This window comes from Pinus tabuliformis, chromosome 6, assembly GCF_031772625.1.
Source record: "Pinus tabuliformis cultivar Carrire ecotype Pingquan chromosome 6, CPIR1, whole genome shotgun sequence".
NCBI lineage: Eukaryota > Viridiplantae > Streptophyta > Pinopsida > Pinales > Pinaceae > Pinus > Pinus tabuliformis.
In genome coordinates this window covers 55,146,856-55,165,434 of record NC_142292.1, presented here as the reverse complement: position 1 = coordinate 55,165,434, position 18,579 = coordinate 55,146,856, and the positions used below count along the sequence as shown (strand labels likewise).

Here is an 18,579-nt window from a genome sequence, read left to right as displayed (position 1 = left end):
TGGTGGCTACATATCGTCTCAAAGCATGGGTTGGGGCTCCAATAGCGCTAACAATGGGATGAAGGGGAACACCTTGTTTGTGAATTTTAGGTTGACCATAAACTTTAGGCATTTGGGAAGTGTTGGGAATAAGCTTAAGTTGAATGGAGACGGGTAAAGGGGAAGACTTTATGGCCTTAGTAAGTTGAGTAATGGCATTTAAATGGTTGTTAGGAAGGATTTTATAAGATGAAGAAGATAACAAATCCAACATCTCAGATTCATAGTCCTCCGTGTTCATAATTATTGAGACATTGCCTTTGTCAGCTTGAGGACAAGGATGTGAGGGTTGTCATTGAGACGCTTCATGGCTTGGAACTCTTCTTTAGATAAATTTGGATTAGACAGCGTAGCACACAGCAAAATCCTACCACAATCTTGTCGAATTTCCTTAGCAATGTGAGAAGGTGGGTTTTGGGAAATAAGCTCAATGGAGCAAAGAATCTCTTCAATGGGAATCTTGTGAGGAGCTTGGGCGAAGTTGAAGCCTTTCTCCAAGAGCTGGCGGGTGGGGGTATCAATATCAAGAGAGGAGAGGTTCACAACATAAGGTCTAGATGGCCTAGACAAGGGAGGATCTGAGGAAGAGGGAAGGGATGAGGTAGGAGGCGTAGATGAATAAATATCGGGATTATTATTCATATCAATAGATTGAGAGAGATCTTTCATATTTAGAGAAAGTGTGTTAGAAATATCCTTAACTGTATTAGGATGATGAGGAGAAGAGTCAGTGATAGAAATATCAGTGGAAGAACCATTTTTATTATGAAGATTATTATTAAAAGTGCCAATATTATTAATTTTGGATTTGAGGCATCTGTGGTCCATTTCTTTCAAGTTGAATCTTGAAGTATCCACAGTAATAATCATACTTGTCAACGTTTCAAATCCCAACAGGGATCCATCATCAGGACAATATATGAATGATGGATCATTCATATATTGTCCTGATGATGGATCCCTGTTGGGATTTGAAACGTTGACAAGTATGATTATTACTGTGGATACTTCGAGATTCAAAATTATTAATTTTGTTTTGAAGATTATTAAAAGAACCCATACTATCAGATTAAAGAAGATTATCATGCTTATCAATTTTATTTTGAAGATCAGTAAAAGAATCCTTATTATTATTTTAACTATAATTAACCGAGATATGATCAAATTCCGAATTAAAAGAATTATTAAGAATGGATGGAGCATTGGCCGAGATGTTATTATATTGAATCAAATTCATAAGGTTAGATATGTCATTGTTATAAACTGATTGAGTGTTAAGGGAATAAGAAAGGTTTGGAGACTATTTATTAGGAGCAGAATGATTAGAAAGGGACGAGGTGGACATGAGTGGCATGAGCAAGTTGGGCATCGAATTAGAATGTGAAATGGGCCATGTGCATAAAGGGATGGGATTAGGGTTGGGGGCGAGGTTCACAGAGCCATGGTTCATAGAATCGTCATTGTTCGAGGAGGATAGGTTGTTGCTCCAATAAGTGTACTTACAAGATAACATGCAAAGAGAATCCATTCATTGATCCAAATAAATGCTCCAAAGACAAATAAATCAGCTCCAAATATCAAAGTGCATTCATAGATCCAAAGTCTCCACAAGAAAGAAGAAGGTCGAATTTACTAGAGGGTTGAAAATCCCAAGTTGTGATGATGAATTGTTGCAATGATTGTTCATCTATTTATATGATGAGTCATAAAGTCTATTTTACAATAATGCACCAAAATTTTAAAATAATGTGCTAGCAATAAGCTAGGTCACAAACCGACCTAGTAGCCAAAGATAAAACATAACTCTAGCCCACATGTGTGAGCCGTAGGTGAGAGAATGATGACATCATGCATGCATGAGCCCTTTTAGGGCTAGCGTTGAGGCTTCTTGGTGCCAAGATGTGAGTAGAAGCCCTCTAAAATCACCTCCTAAGGGTTGGCCCTTATTTCTCTACCAATGCTCCTTTGTGGACCCCTATTTTCAACTTGGGGCACAAGAGTGGTCTCATGGGTCTCCAGATGGTCAAAATGTTTGTCTCTACTCCAAAGTTGGGGGCTTTCAAGGTGGTGCTAGCCCTCTTTCAAGGTGGTGCTAGACCTCCCATGTCTCAAGGTGTGATATCATCCTCCTCTGGGCCCTAGATCAACTACCCTCCCTCCAAAAGTGTTAAGTTGGTTGGGGGCATGTTGGGTCTAGGTGCATCATCCCATAAAACTCATCAATGTAGGACAAAGTGTTGGAACGCTCTCAGTGCCAAAGGTGCACATGGCTATGTGTGATGCTCTGTCGCTGCTTGGAGTCCCATGGCTCCCAATGCTCCACCTATGGGTGGCAATATGCTCCTCTAAAAGACATGAGCCCTAGTCAAGTTTCCCAAGCCATGGTTGTGTAACCACCTAACAATCTCACAATATCCAGTACTAGCAACTACATCATTAGGTACATTTAATCATTTTTGCATCCAAGTGAACCAAGCTTGAAAGTAATGGGCAATTTGGCATTTCAAATAAGGCTTCCCTTCCAAAATTAAGGTTTTGAACTCGCAATGGTGTTACCTCCCTAGGTAATAGACCACCCTATTAGATGTCTCCAACCCCCAAAGGAAATGACATGTCTTTGATCCACCCCTTCAATCAATCAGTGTCATGTGAATAATGATGGAATGGAGGGGAGAAGACTCCATGGCCAAGCGTCATGGTCAAAGGGACCAGCTATGATGGGCTCCTCATCCTGAGTGTATATATGTGGGGAGGGAGAAATCATGGATGCATGAGATACCAACTCGGCCTATATTTTCCACCCCGCTAGTGCACCTTTTACCTTTTCTTGATTTTTTTGTATTATTGCTCATAGTTCAAAGGGTTAGAGCTTGCTTTGTATGATGTATGGCAGTTATTACCCCATTAGTGGTGAGGCAACTCATTGCCCACCAGGGGTTGGTACATGCAAGGGTTCCTTCTCAAAATATGAAGAGCAACATGTGCTCAGGAACCAGGTGATAGCCATAATGAGTGAAGTAGATCTCATGCTAGGTTTTTTCCCACGTGCTAATGTGTATGTCTCGGCCATCTTTTGCATTTTGATCTTCTTTTGCTTTGCTTGTGGCCATCATATGCTTTTTCTTGTTCTTTTAACTACATCAACCTTCCAGGGCCAAGTTTTGGGCCCTACACAAGTATGAGGATGTATGGTGCCAAATCTCAGAGAACCAATGGTCAGTTAAACCCTAAGTAGGGAGGTGTAATATAGAGTTTATAATGTGAGATGGAAAGTGGTAAGTATGGAATAGGGAGAGCTGGGACTACACTATCTCAATCTGAGTTTCCCAAGTATTGCCACACCTATACCCATTAGGCCATTTGGGGAGGACCAAGGTCCCATTAGACTAGATTAAATGATTAACCCCGCATTTAAGACGAGGGAATCAAAACCACTTTTCTACCAGGTTACCCCACAATCCATGTCAAATGCCCAAATACAAACAAGCATAAGCACCCGATTGCAAAATGAATTAAGTAATTTTTTATTGGAAGCCCGCCCTCCAACATGTGCTCTTGCCAAATGGGAGAGGAAACATGACTCATGCAGGTGGCAGAGATATGAATGGCACATAGTCATAGGCTAGTAAAGGCTTTTAAAGGCTACTGGCTGGCCGACTGGAAGAGATGATGGGAGAAAATTTTCTCATATGGGGTCCTCCACTTTTGTTGGGTGTAATGAACATTCACTCACAGTAACTAAAATCTGAAATACAGAAGCCTGAAACATTAAATTGGTACTTACCTTAACTGCTGTTGATCCTGCTACTGCTGATGAATCTGCTGCTGGTGATGCCGTGGCTATTTTGATCCAGTCTCCGGGAGACCAATACCACCCAGCCAGATTGAGCAAACCTAGCTGCTCAATCCAGAAAGCTGCTGAACAGAAGCTCTCTGTCCCTCCGTGCCCAGAACCTCAAACAGCTTAAAGCTCTTCCACTGGATAATCAACTTCCTCCTGGTTTTCTCCTGGTGAATTTCTGCTCCTGGTTCTTTCTGCTCCTCTCTGTTTCCCCCCTTCTCTCGGTTCAGGCCTCTGCTATTTATTTACGGGCCTGGCGGTGGCCGCCCTCCTGCCTGCAGCCACCGCCTTCCTGCGACTTGACACGCCCCCCATGCATATTAACTCTCCGATATTTTCAGACAAGGTGCGCTCTGCAATCAATTTCCAGTTGGTTTGGACGCGCCCCTCTTTAATGGTTTCAGTAATGAGTTTTAGGTAATGAGTTTGAGGTAGGCTATCGCATATATATATTTTCATAAGTCCAGCATATGATTTACATATAATTCATAAAGTTCCATTTATTTACTTTATAAAATTCATATTATAAAGTTCTATTTATATACTTTATAAAATTTATATTATAAAATTCCATATATATACTTTGTAAATTTAATATATATATATTATAAAGTTTAATTATATATTTTATAAAATTTTAACTTATATATGTTTATAAATTTAAATTGTATTTATAAACTTAACATATTTATTGGTTACATTTCATCACATCTGTTTTATTATAAAGTTTGAAACCTTATATAATGGATCAATTTAGCGGGGTCGTTACATACACCCCCCCTTCAGAGAACTTCGTCCCGAAGTTTAGAGTTTTAGGTTCATATATATATTATAAAATTCCATATATATACTTTGTAAATTTAATATATATATATTATAAAGTTTAATTATATATTTTATAAAATTTTAACTTATATATGTTTATAAATTTAAATTGTATTTATAAACTTAACATATTTATTGCTTACATTTCATCACATCTGTTTTATTATAAAGTTTAAAACCTTATATAATGGATCAATTTAGCGGGGTCGTTACATTGGGTAACAGGGACAGCAGGCACTCAAACTGTGCATATAAACTAACATTAAAACATTCTTAAGAGCAGAGGAAATAAACCTTCATCTCTGTGTTTCCATCTCCCAACAGGGCATTCGTTATTAACCTCTAGCTGTGTACAAACGGTTTGCCTTTCTCTGTTTAGTTCAATCTCCCTGGAAGCTTCACCTTCAAACTCTCTCTGTCAGTTTGAAACAAGGATTGGTCATCTAGGAACCTTCAACCTTCATTCATCCGACCCCCAATTCTACTGTGACGGGAAAATTTAACCTTTTTTCCCCAGCAACACTTGAGTTCCTGGCCCTTGAGCTTCTGCATCTTGAATGGCAAAACAATCCCAATTCTGCAATTGGACGGGTGCCATATAGCTCCTTTCCGTTTCATCTCCAATCAAATGGTGCATTGGTCGGTCAAAGGGACTCCAATTTACAGATCACAGATAAACAATAGATTTAAATCTGTCAAATGTTAAGCAAAATAAAAAGTCCATTTAGAAATTCCCTATAACTTGCCAGATCCCTCAGGCTCCTGTGAGGTCGTTTGATTTCAATTGTCTGTCCCGCAATCTGTACATGTCCCTACTTAAAGCCAGCTTCACAGACATCCACAAAACAAGTATTGGAAGTGTTTCACATTTCCCTCTATCACAGAGCAATGTTGTGCTTACTGTACCAGTGTTTCGTGTTTCCCTGTCACAAAGCAATGTTGTGCTTACTATACCAGTGTTTCTTCCATCTTTGCTCTTCTTCAACAATTTCACATCTTCAACACCTGTGTCTCTGTGCATCCAACCACACTATTCCATAGGACATTCAATACATGGGAGAGTCTCCGGCTGTCGAGTAGATTCTTATGACAGGAGTTTCCTTGTTCACCTCATTGCAGATAACTAGGGTGGTGAGCACTTATTGTCAATCCATGCATACCATCTGCATCGAGGTTTCAAACACCTTAGGTCCCATCCATAGCCTCCCACCCAATCCCCATTGGGTATCAACTTCGCCTTGTCAACCCATTGAATTTTTCATAGTTGATGTTGCCCACACAGAAAGCAATTTGATTAGCACTAAACCTGTTCACAATCCCACTCCAATTGCACACGGAAACCAACAAGAAATCTTTTGTTTCTTCTGCCACAAACAACCAGCCTCTTCATGGCACACGACACCTGCACTTCTGTTCACATTCTTCAATGTGCCCATGAATGAGGTTCTTCAACACCTTTGCGGTGTCTCCAATGACCACATTATATCAGCCACTGAAATTGTTTTCTGCCTTTTTACATGAAATTCATATTCTAGGCGCTCTTCACTCCCCTCACAAGGCAGTGTCTCTTCTACTGTATTCACAAGCCTGCCTATCTCATGGATGTAGTTCTAAAACGAATCAAAAATCTCACAGAACTTGGTAAAAGATTTCCGTAAAGGGAAACCAATAATTACCAACTGTACTTTAAACATAGCACTATATTCTTCTTATGTTCAACCACTCTGATACCAAACTATCATAAAATAGAACACAATGTCCAATAGGATCACAAAGTTGCATATAAGAGATAAAACTTATATTGCGTGAACTGATAAGAGAGGTCACAGATTAAATACAATGATACATGGCATTCAATTTGTACTATAATTTGACTCTTGATCTTTCACTTTCTATTACTTTTCATTACGCATAACCTATCACATTCATGTCTGAATATCCCCGCCTTGTTTATCTTTATTCACACATACCAAGTTCATATTTTGAATATTTACAAGCATGTAAAAGGTCCAAATGTGACCATTGCGACTGACAACATAATTCTAACAAACTCTGGCAAGTTTTCCATTTCACAAGATGCATCTTGATGCTAACAACTTGATCAAACCTTGTGTTTTAAGAACTCGGTTGTTCAACCCTTCTATGAATACTTCAACTAAACCAACAGTACTTGTATAATGTTCCATCAGGACATGCTTATGAGTTTACTTGACCATGGTGAGACATTATGCTACTCAATCTAGTTCCAAAAGTCCCAACCATATGCACTTTACCAATATGATGGGAAGATAATTTTTCAATTTCTGGCATTTCTTAATCTCTTTGTTGTCAGAGAGAGATAAAGAAAAACATGTTTATTTATTATCAAATTGCTTCATCCATAGATAAGAAAAATGTCAATTAGTCTACCATTCATTACCATGCCTATACATTACAACCGAAGCCCTATTCCTGGTTAAAATTTAAAGAAGAAATCTAAATATGCCTTTTCTCATCTCACACCTTTGAGGAAGAATTATTATGTTCTTTTATAGTTATAGGTAATTCATTGGTTTGTCAATTGGGGTTATCTTGGTTGAGCAGAATGGCTGTTATCTTCCCCACCCAGGTTCAAATCCCCACTAGTGACATGATGAGCTATAATGCCCTTATAAATATTGTTGTAATGGCTTTGTGCCTATGAATATTCTTATATTGGCTTCGAGCCTCGTGAACTTTTAAGTGAGTGTACCTGTGGGCTGGCATGGTACCACTAACCTCACCCTTGCCAGCGAGTTGAGAGGGAGGTGGGTTTCTTTCCTCAGATTAAAAAAAAAAAAGATAAACCATTGCCTTGAATTATATCACAAAAATTTAAATAAAAAATTAATGTGATTGAACAAATATCACAAACCTCCTTTAACTGTAATGATAGAACGTGTAAAAGTCGTTGGTCGACATTGTTGCACATCTGATGATACGTATTTAGCAGTTACCTGTAAGAAAACCTTGAATACATCAAAATGCAACAAATAAAACAACATAAAGAGACAATGATTTTTATAGATAAATTATAGTGTCTAAAGCTATAACAATGTAAGCAAATAAAGAAATAAGATATACTCTCATACTTTATATCATAAAGCAATCTACTCATCAAAATAAACAATCCAGAACTGTTGGACAAACAAAGAAATGAATATCAAATAGAAAGGCTAAAACATAACACACTCTACAGAAGATTCCTGAACAAGATGAATGGTCCAAAAGGGATCATTAACAAGACCTGCATAGAAAAAATATCAATTTGGCTACATATGCCAGGGGTTTCAAAATATGCTAAAATATTAAAGGAATGGATTACAGTTGATTTGAAGGTGGAAACACAGAAGGCTGTAATTCAGATAAGTGCTTAAAAGCTTGTCGACAAGACAACTCTTAAAAAAAATTTGCCAACAAGGCAGCTAACCAAAAATATGGATCACCAACAAGAAAGTGCATCAACAAAAGGCACGACTGAAAGAGACATTGTCGACAAACACGTGATCGTCAAGAGAGTCACAAAGTTAATAATCATTTGGGAATAATCACAACCCCATCCCATTGTAACATATAGGCTATAAGCTAAACATGAACAGACAGATTTGATGAAAATTTACAGCAATAATTGAGCTTATGAACCACCAGAGGAAAACCAAAAGGCTGTAATCAAATCTTGAGAATGCCTGTTTTAAAGGCAATTGAAAGAAGAAGAGGGGAGATTCTAAGAACACCAACATGGGAATCAGAAGTGAGGACTGTTCCAAACTGAAGGAAGAAGAGGTTTACAAGACCAAAGCCTACCTACAGCTGAGCTACACCGTCGAGAGCCTAACTGAGAAAACGAATTCTCAAAGGAGAGTGTGTACTAGCCTCTAGGGCACCAAAAGAGATTTGTGATTAGGACAACAAGGTAAGAGTAGAAATACACAAATCTCAGTGTCAGTGTGCAATTCTTGAATTTTACTGCTTTCTAACAATGCATCCTGCATGCTAAAACTCATGTCAAATGGTGTGACTGATTCTCATGTTGCTTAATTTTTAAGCCATAATGTTCAGATTCAATTATTATAGACTATGAATTCTCAAAGGAGAGTGTGTACTAACCTCAAGGGAACCAAAAGAGATTTGCGATTAGGACAAAAATGTAAGAGTAGAAATACATAAATCTCAGTGTCAGTGTGCAATTTTTGAATTTTACTGCTTTCATAATGTGTCCTCCAAGTTAAATCTCATGTCAAATGGTGTGACTGATTCTCATGTTGCTTAATTTTTATTCAAAAATGTTCAGATTCAATTATTATAGACTATTAAAAGTAAAAATGTCATATATTATGCATTTTCGAACATAAAAGTGGATAGAAACAGTAGCATTTCAATTCCTCCAGTAAATTTCCAAAAAGATCTGCTGTGATGATCTGTGCACAGGGAAACCTGTGTCAGACTACAGCCCGTACAGGTACCAAAGTAGGTTTCTTCACTTTGGGTGTGTCATGTTTCAGGTTTATGCTAACTCGATAGAAGAAAGGAAAGAAAGATGGTGTTGAAAAGCCATGTGAACCTGAGATAAAGAGCAATGAGCACAAAGCTCAAGTGAAAGTCTGCCTTGCAACCATGGAAAATGAAAGTGATGATTCCAAAGACCATCTTGTGAAATTGGAGGCATAAGTTGCAGACATCACCAATACATGAAGCATTGCTAGAAGACCTCACCAAGAAGCAATGAGATCCCAACCGAGAATGATAAGGGGAGGATAGCAACAAAAACTTCAAGCAAGAGGAGGGGTCAAGTGAAACAGTCCCACATACGCTTTTTAAAATGGAACACCTTGAGAACTTCAAGGCTCAGAGTAGACAAAGTAAAAGAGGAACAAAGGATTTCCTTTTCCCACATGAAAATATCCAAAGATGCCCTAATATAGTGGAAGAGTAATGTAGATGTCTTCCAACTAGGCAAGACACTGTTAGTGACTAAATGGAACACTTCAAGGAATTCATTCAGTCACAAATTTATCTCATAAGCATGAAGATGAACAACTCATGAGATGGTAGTGTTGCACTGAAATTGTCAAAGTTCCAAGGAAGTGGAAGTATCAATTTTTTCAACAAGGATCGGATTCATCACATATCACATATTGCTTGGATCTCCAATTTTTATATGGTGGATTTAATCTTCGCTTAGATTATAGTGAATCATTAATTTTTCTCAAGCGTTTTAGCCATTGTTCCAAGTAAAAAATATTGAAAAAAATAGTTTCTCAAAATCCATTTAAAAACCCGTGTATATTTTGTAAATTTAAATTGTAATTTATTTTTCTAACTTGGATTGGGATTTTTTATTTATTTTGTATATATTTGGGGTTTGGGTGTTTCTATTTTCATTTTTGCAGTTTAGATCAAGGAGTTAAGTAGAAGAAGAGCTAGATCTAGGCCCTTGAGGATAAGATCTAGTCTCTTGGAAATTTTTTGCAAAATTCCCACAGCAGAAATATGTGATCAGCATCTTGATTGACTATGTTAGCATTTGGCATCTTGGGTATCTTGGTATATTGTTGAAATTTGCACTTGTATCTATAAGCATTTTATCTTGTTTAATATTGTGATTCACTACTGATAAGTACTCTTAAAAGTTTTCTAATCAAGGTACTTAAACAACTTAAGAAAATCTTAACTCAAGATAAATCTCACTCATAATCTCTAGACTTGCACTAATAATTTACCTCCTAGCATAAGCTAGGTTGATAGAGATATAGGTCAACCCTTCTTATCTAGCTTGAGGGGCCTCGGCAACTCTTCGGTGGTTAACACAGTGACCTTGCAATTGTCAAAGCCACAGTCTCTGCAGTGCCAGAGGCATCGGGTGATAGAAGCCTAACAGAAGGTATTGTTAATCAAGCCCTAGCCTGCTTCTTGTTAGCCTCCTTCCCACAACCTACCTTGGAGCCCAGCTTCAAAATAGTTAAAGGAAGGTTACACTTAGACTAGGCATTTAACTAAAATTTACCAAGATCATTGCATCTCACATAGGTTCTAGGATTTGCACATCATATAGGTTAGTCAATCATTCAAGCAACGAGTGTCCATCCAATCATTTGGTTTTAATTCATAAGAAGCAAGAATCTGTGACTCCATTAAGGCACTGTTCTCATAATAGAAAATCTAATTTAATCATAATCTTGCTTAAATTCATGTAGAAATTTATGTTTTCCCACCCCGGTTTTCAGTTTCACCTTATTTCTCCCATGTAGTTAAATGCTCTTTCCCATAACCATACATTTAACAAGCTGAAAAAATAAATATTGCTGAAAACACAAATTCTGGAAATTTTACAGAATGCTGGAAATTGCAGAAATAAAAATCAGCAGTAATAAACAGCCATTAAAACACATTTAAACACTGAGATTTTTGGTCAACTTGACCCTGGAAAAACCCCCTACAACTCTTGGGGAGAACCAGTTCGAGAGCTCTTCTTTATTTCTGAAAATGCCTTTTTCACAGTAAGAAATATTCAGCAAAAAATTAGCAAGCAAATTTACAACTTATCTCTTTTCCCATGCCTCACAGCAAACAGGACAGCAATAAATGTTGTACGTCCTCCTCGATTTTCATGCCCACTTTCAGCATTAAATGTTGTTGTATGGCCAACATTAAATAAGATGTACGGCCCTCGTTTTGTGTGCAAAAAAATCAGCAAACTGCTCCTCGATTTTTGTGCAAACCACTCCTCGAAAATCGTGCCAAAATTTGCCTTTCACTATGTGCTGAACCAGCTGTACAAATCTGCTCAACTACTGCCTTGGAATGTGTGCCAAGCTGCTGTCTCCTTCTCCTCCCTGCTCAGAAATCTCTCTTGCTCTCTTGCTCTCCTTCTCCCAATCTGCTCATGAAAGAATGAATGACCTTTTCCTCCTTTTCCTCCTTTAATCTAACCCCAAGTGACTTTTGGGTGATCTCTAAATCCAATGGCTGAAATAGATTGAGATCTAAGGCTGAGATTAAATGCTCATTTAAATCTCACTTTTTATTTTTTAATTTACCCCACTTTAATAAAGACCCACTTAGTCATTTATTTCCAAAGTCACTTTTCCTTTCTAATTTTTCATTGACTTTATAAGAGTCACTTTAAAATTAGACTCAATAACTTTATCACTTAAAGTCACTTTTAAATTAGATTTAACTTTATAAAAATTATAAAGTTACTTTAGGAGAAAAATTAAATTCTTTTGGACACTTTTCCCTAGGCCAAAGATCAAAGCCTTAGGGAACCACCTGTCCTCTGGTACCAAATTTCAACACTCCCTCTTACCGAGGAAGGTGTTCCTCACCACACCCATCTTGTCTCTGAAATAGACATGCTTGCCCCGTGGTAAGGCTTTGGTAAGAATATCTGCAACCTGCTCATCAGTGCAAATATACTCAAGCTTCACAGCTCCCTTCTGAACATAGTCTCTGATGAAATGATATATGATCCCGATATGCTTTGACCTGTCATGAAATACTGGATTCTCCGTGAGTTTAATGCAACTCTGATTATCACAGTAAATCACTGAAGGTCTCAACGGCTGACCAAATAAGCCAAACAACATCTTGCGAAGCTAGATGGCTTCACAACTAGCTAGATTGGCTACCATATACTCTGTTTCCGCTGAACTCAGTGCTACTGACTACTGCTTCCGGCTGAACCATGACACTACTGCTAAACCCAACCCAAAACAACACCCTGAAGTGCTCTTCCTATCAGAAGCACAACCTGCCCAATCAAAATCAATGTATCCTGCCAATCTCACTCCATCTCCCTGCCTGTAGTCCAGACCATAATCCACTGTCCCCTGCAAGTACCGCAAAATGTGTTTTGCAGCCACCCAGTGAACCTTCCTAGGCTCACACATAAACTGACTCATCGTGTTGACTGCAAAACAGATATCTGGTCTAGTGTTGACCAAATACATCAAGGAACCAATCAGCTGCCTATAGAATGTGGGATCCACCAACTCGGAATCCGAAGCATGAAGCTTCTTCCAGTTGGTGATCATCGGTGTCGACATGGGTCTACAATCCTCCATGTGGAATCTACTAAGGATGTCCACAATATACTTCCCCTGCCCTAGGAAGAAATGCACCTCCTCCTGCCACACTTCCAAGCCCAAAAAGTAATGCATCAAGCCGATGTCCTTCATCTCAAACTCCGTCGCAAGATCTCTCTTGCAGTGCTCATGAGTCTCTTTGCACCTGTAATGACCAAGTCATCCACATACAGCACCAGAATGAGAGGCTCCTCACCAATCACAATAAAGTAAAGGTTCGGATCTGCCTCACTCTTTGTGAAACCCATCCCCTGCAAATATGTATCTATCTTGGAGTACCAAGCTCTGGGAGCTTGCTTCAGGCCATAAAGGGCCTTCTTCAGTCTGCACACATGGGACTCCTTCCCATGCACCTCAAAGCCCTGTGGCTGCTCAATGTACACCTCCTCCTGTATGAAGCGATTGAAAAATGCAGTCTTCACATCAATCTGGTGGATCTTCCAACCCATCTCTGCTGCTATCGATATAATGGAGCAGATCGAAGTATATCGAGCCACGGGAGCGAAGGTCTCCTCATAATCAACTCCCTCTACCTGGGAGAACCCTCTAGCCACAAACCTTGCTTTGAATTTCTCAATGCTGCCATCTGTAGCATGCTTTACCTTGTAAAGCCATCTGGAAGTAACCAAGGATTTGCCCTCAGGCCTCGGCGCCACCTCCCAAACATCATTCTTCATGATAGAAGAATACTCCTCGTGCATGGCCTCTCTCCAGACCTGCTGGCTAGTTGCCTCCTCATAGCTAGAAGGCTCAGAGTCAAGGATGCTGGTAACCATCGCCATATAGCTACAAAACCTCTCAGGTGGTCTACTCTCTCTGACCGGCCTCTTCGGCTCAGCAACAGATGTGGCATCTCTCAAGGTGTCCTGAAGCCACTTGAGCTTTCTCTTCCCTGAGCATGCTTCTCCCATAGGAGAATGAAACTCCTCCTCATCACCATCAGTAGCCTGAACTCCTGACTGTCTGTCTGTTGTCCTCCTGCTTGCACCTGAACCTGTAGAAGCTGAGGTACCGTGTGAACTGTCCATCAGTGGACTCCCTAGTGAACTGCTCTGTGAACTGCTCTGCATGCTGCCAAGAGCACCACCCCTCTCGCTCGGTGAGGCACTGCTCACTGACGGACCTGACATCTTCATAGATGTACCTCCTGATCCCTGCCCACTAGATCCCTGCGACTGACTCAACTGTTGTTGAGGGTCTGGCTGATCCAGATACTCTAACTCCCGTGACCTCCTAAAGGCCCTGTCCTCCTCGAACTTCACATCCCGTCTGACAACAACTCTCCTCTGTGCAGGAATGTAAATCCGAAAGGCCTTTAAGGTCTCACTGTAGCCCACAAAGATACCCTTCTCTGCGGTGGGCTCTAGTTTGGTCCTCTTCTCCTTGGGTATATAGGAGTATGTAATGCATCCAAAAATATGAAGATGACCAATATCAGGCTTCTTCCCAGAGAAAGCCTCCTCCGGAGTCATGTGCCCCAAGGCACGATGCGGACTCTTGTTCTGCAAGTAAACAGCTGTGTTGCAGGCCTCTGCCCACAAGAACAATGGCAACCCCTGATCATGTAACATGGCTTTGGCAGCCCCTATGATGGATCTGTTCTTCCTCTCTGCAACCCCGTTTTGCTGGGGGTTGTAAGGAATGTTGAAATTTGGTACCGGAGGACAGGTGGTTCCCTTAGGCTTTGATCTTTCGCCTAGGGAAAAGTGTCCAAAAGAATTTAATTTTTTCTCCTAAAGTGACTTTATAATTTTATAAAGTTAAATCTAATTTAAAAGTGACTTTAAGTGATAAAGTTATTAAGTCTAATTTTAAAGTGACTTTTATAAAGTCAATGAAAAATTAGAAAGGAAAAGTGACTTTGGAAATAAATGACTAAGTGGGTTTTTATTAAAGTGGGGTGAATTAAAAAATAGAAAGTGAGATTTAAATGAGCATTTAATCTCAGCCATTGATCTAAATCTATTTCAGCCATTGGATTTAGAGATCACCCAAAAGTCACTTGGAGTTATATTAAAGGAGGAAAATGAGGAAAAGGTCATTCATTCTTTCATGAGCAGGTTGGGAGAAGGAGAGCAAGAGAGCAAGAGAGATTTCTGAGCAGGGAGGAGAAGGAGACAGCAGCTTGGCACACATTCCAAGGCAGCAGTTGAGCAGATTTGTACAGCTGATTCAGCACATAGTGAAAGGCAGATTTTTGCACAAAAATCGAGGAACAGTTTGCTGATTTTTCTGCACACAAAACGGAGGTCGTACAGCATTTATTGCTGTCCTGTTTGCTGTAATTTCCAGATTGCTGTGAGGTACGGGAAAGGAGATAAGTTGTAAATTTGCTTGCCGATTTTTTGCTGAATAATTCTCACTGTAAAAAGGCAATTTTCAGAAATAAAGAAGAGCTCTCAAACTGGTTTTCCCCAAGAGTTGTAGGGGGTTTTTCCAGGGTCAAGTTGACCAAAAATATCAGTGTTTTAATGTGTTTTAATGGCTGTTTTTGATCGCTGATTTTTAATTCTGCAATTTCCAGCATTCTGAAAAATTTCCAGAATTTGTGTTTTCAGCAATATTTATTTTTTTCAGTCTGTTAAATGTATGGTTATGGGAATGGGCATTTAACTACATGGGAGAAATAAGGAGAAACTGAAAACCGGGGTGGGAAAACAGAAATTTTTACAAGGAACAGTGAACTCCCTCCTAATGCCTGCCTCCGCACAATAGTCAACAAACTCTCCAAGGGTGTACTCTCCTCCATTGTCCGACCTCAGGGACTTGATCTTTCGACCTGTCTGTGTCTCCACAAGAGCTCTGAACTCCTGAAACCGCTTGAAGACCTCACTCTTGGTCTTCAAAAAATAAATCCAGGTCCTCCTGGAGTGATCATCAATGAATAAAACATAGTACTCATATCCACTCAAGGAAACATGAGACATCCGACCGCTCACATCGGAATGAATCAAATCAAGTATCTCGGTCGCTCTGCTGTCACTGCTGGGAAAAGGGGATTTGGCAAACTTGCCCATCGCACAACCTCTGCAAGTATCAAAGTGATCAGTACTGAAATCTGGCACACCTATAGTGATCTCCCGCAATGTCCTCAAGGCTCCATGATACATATGTCCCATCCTGCGGTGCCAAATCTCACACAGCTCAGAACTGCTAACTCTGCTGTCGGTACTACTGCTCAATGCCAAAAGGGGCTGGAATGCAAACTTGTACACCTTTGCATGGCGTACACCAATCACTCTAGCTGAATCAGCTGGAGTGCCCCTGGGATACATCAACACCTGTCCTCCCCTGAACAGTACCTCATATCCTCTGTCCTCCAAAGCTGAGACGGATATGAGGTTCTTCCTCATCCCTGGCACATAAAGAACATCTGACACTTTCAAGGGAGGTTTGGACTCCCTCTGAAATGTCAGTGTCCCCACCCCGACTGCTCTAACAACTCTGTCATCACCGAGTACTACCTCTATATCAGTGCCACTCTCTGAAAGCTCTGAGAAGTACTCACGGACTCCTGTCATGTGACGTGAAGCCCCACTGTCCACATACCAGATACCTGAAGATGCTCCGCTAATCGAGGGAAAAGCATGCTCCCTCTGAACCTGTGTGGCAGGTGATCCTGCACTAGAGGACTCACACGTAGTGAACGCAAACTCCCAATCAAAACGACCTGCAAAGTCCTCAATCTCTGCTGAAGCTGCCACGTCCTGGTTCTTCCCCTTCTTCTTCTTCTCCGGACACACAACTGCATAGTGTCCCATCTTTTGACAATTCCAACACTTCACTTTGGAATAGTCCTTCTGTGTGTTCCCCTGTTTACCTTTACCTTTGTCTTTGCCCCCACCACTACTTGTGGAAGCCTGCTTCTTCCCTTTGCCTTTCTTGCCTCCTGCCACCAGTGCTACATCCTCATCCTGCTCAACTGGCTTGGCTGCCCCAAGCTGACCTTTCCTGATCTTTGTCTGAATGCAATCATCCCAAAACCTCTCCCATGTGGGAAGGGTCTCACGTGCACAAACCCCATCAGCAAAGTTCAACCATGAACGGGGGAGGCCATTCACTGCAATCCGCACCAACTCAGTGAGTGGAATGGCCTCTTCAATCACTGCCAACTCATCTCTCACATTAGTAATCTTTGTGAGATATCCAGCTGCACTATCATTACCCATATTAATGTTCTTCAGCTTCTCCTTCAGGACCATCTTCTGGTTCTCATTGGTACTCTGGTAGAGATTGGACAATGTTGTCCACATCTCATGAGCATTGCTCTTTCCTCTCACATGAGGAACGCAATGGTCTTTGATTCCGTCTAGAATCAGCCTCTTACCCTTGTTGTTCTCTTTATTATAAGCTGTCAACTGAGTAGCATCAATAGGCACAACAACAGGGTTCTGTGTGGTATGCACCATGATATCCCAGACTTCTGCCTCCTCAAAGATACTCTGCATTCTCTCCTTCCAAATGCTGTAATTTGTATGCCCATCCAGCCTATCCTCCACCCTCAATCCCAATGACATCCTGTTGTCCTAAAACTGAAAAATAGCACTGCTGTAGTAAAGATAAAACTGTTGTTTATGAAAAAATCAGCTTGCTGGAATTTTCTGAGTGAAAAATCAGCAGTTGTGATTTTTCCTTTTGCTGTCCCAAACTGTCCTTCAGCACTCAAGCTCTGATACCATGTAGAAATTTCTGTTTTCCCACCCCGGTTTTCAGTTTCACCTTATTTCTCCTATATAGTTAAATGCCCTTTCCCATAACCATATATTTAACAAGCGGAAAAAATAAATATTGTTGAAAACACAAATTCTGGAAATTTTACAGAATGCTGGAAATTGCAAAAATAAAAATCAGCAGTAATAAACAGCCATTAAAACACATTTAAACACTGAGATTTTTTGTCAACTTGACCCTGGAAAAACCCCCTACAACTCTTGGGGAAAACCAGTTCCAGAGCTCTTCTTTATTTCTGAAAATGCCTTTTTCACAGTGAGAAATATTCAGCAAAAAATCAGCAAGCAAATTTACAACTTATCTCTTTTCCCATGCCTCACAGCAAACTGGAAATTGCAGCAAACAGGACAGTAATAAATGATGTACGGCCTCCTCGATTTTCGTGCCCATTTTCAGCATTAAATGTTGTTGTACAGCCATCATTAAATGCATTGTACGGCCATCGTTTTGCGTGCAGAAAAATCAGCAAACTGCTCCTCGATTTTTTGCAAACCACTCCTCGAAAATCGTGCCAAAATCTGCTTTCATTGTGTGCTGAACTAGTGGTACAAATCTGCTCAACTACTGCCTTGGAATGTGTGCCAAGCTGCTGTCTCCTTCTCCCTACTCAGAAATCTCTCTTGCTCTCTTGTTCTCCTTCTCCCAATCTGCTCATGAAAGAATGAATGACCTTTTCCTCATTTTCCTCCTTTAATCTAACCCCAAGTGACTTTTGGGTGATCCAAGTGATTTTTGGGTGATCCCTAAATCCAATGGCTGAAATAGATTGAGATATAAAGCTGAGATTAAATGCTCATTTAAATCTCAATTTTTACTTTTTAATTCACCCCACTTTAATAAAAACCCACTTAGTCATTTATTTCCAAAGTCACTTTTTCTTTCTAATTTTTCATTGACTTTATAAGAGTCACTTTAAAATTAGACTTAATAACTTTATCACTTAAAGTCACTTTTAAATTAGATTTAACTTTATAAAAATTATAAAGTTACTTTAGGAGAAAAATTAAATTCTTTTGGACACTTTTCCCTAGGCCAAAGATC

At 39.9% G+C, this 18,579-nt stretch overlaps 1 protein-coding gene across 1 annotated transcript in view; it reads right to left on the bottom strand.

Moving 5' to 3' along the window:
• LOC149257191 (uncharacterized) overlaps window positions 1-18,579 on the bottom strand; it is a 154,850-nt gene that overhangs the window by 107,160 nt on the left and 29,111 nt on the right. Inside the window, exon 2 of the mRNA XM_089413704.1 lies at window positions 7,599-7,680. Within this exon, the coding sequence (XP_089269830.1) occupies window positions 7,599-7,680 (82 nt within the window). The remainder of the gene's footprint in view (window positions 1-7,598; window positions 7,681-18,579) is intronic.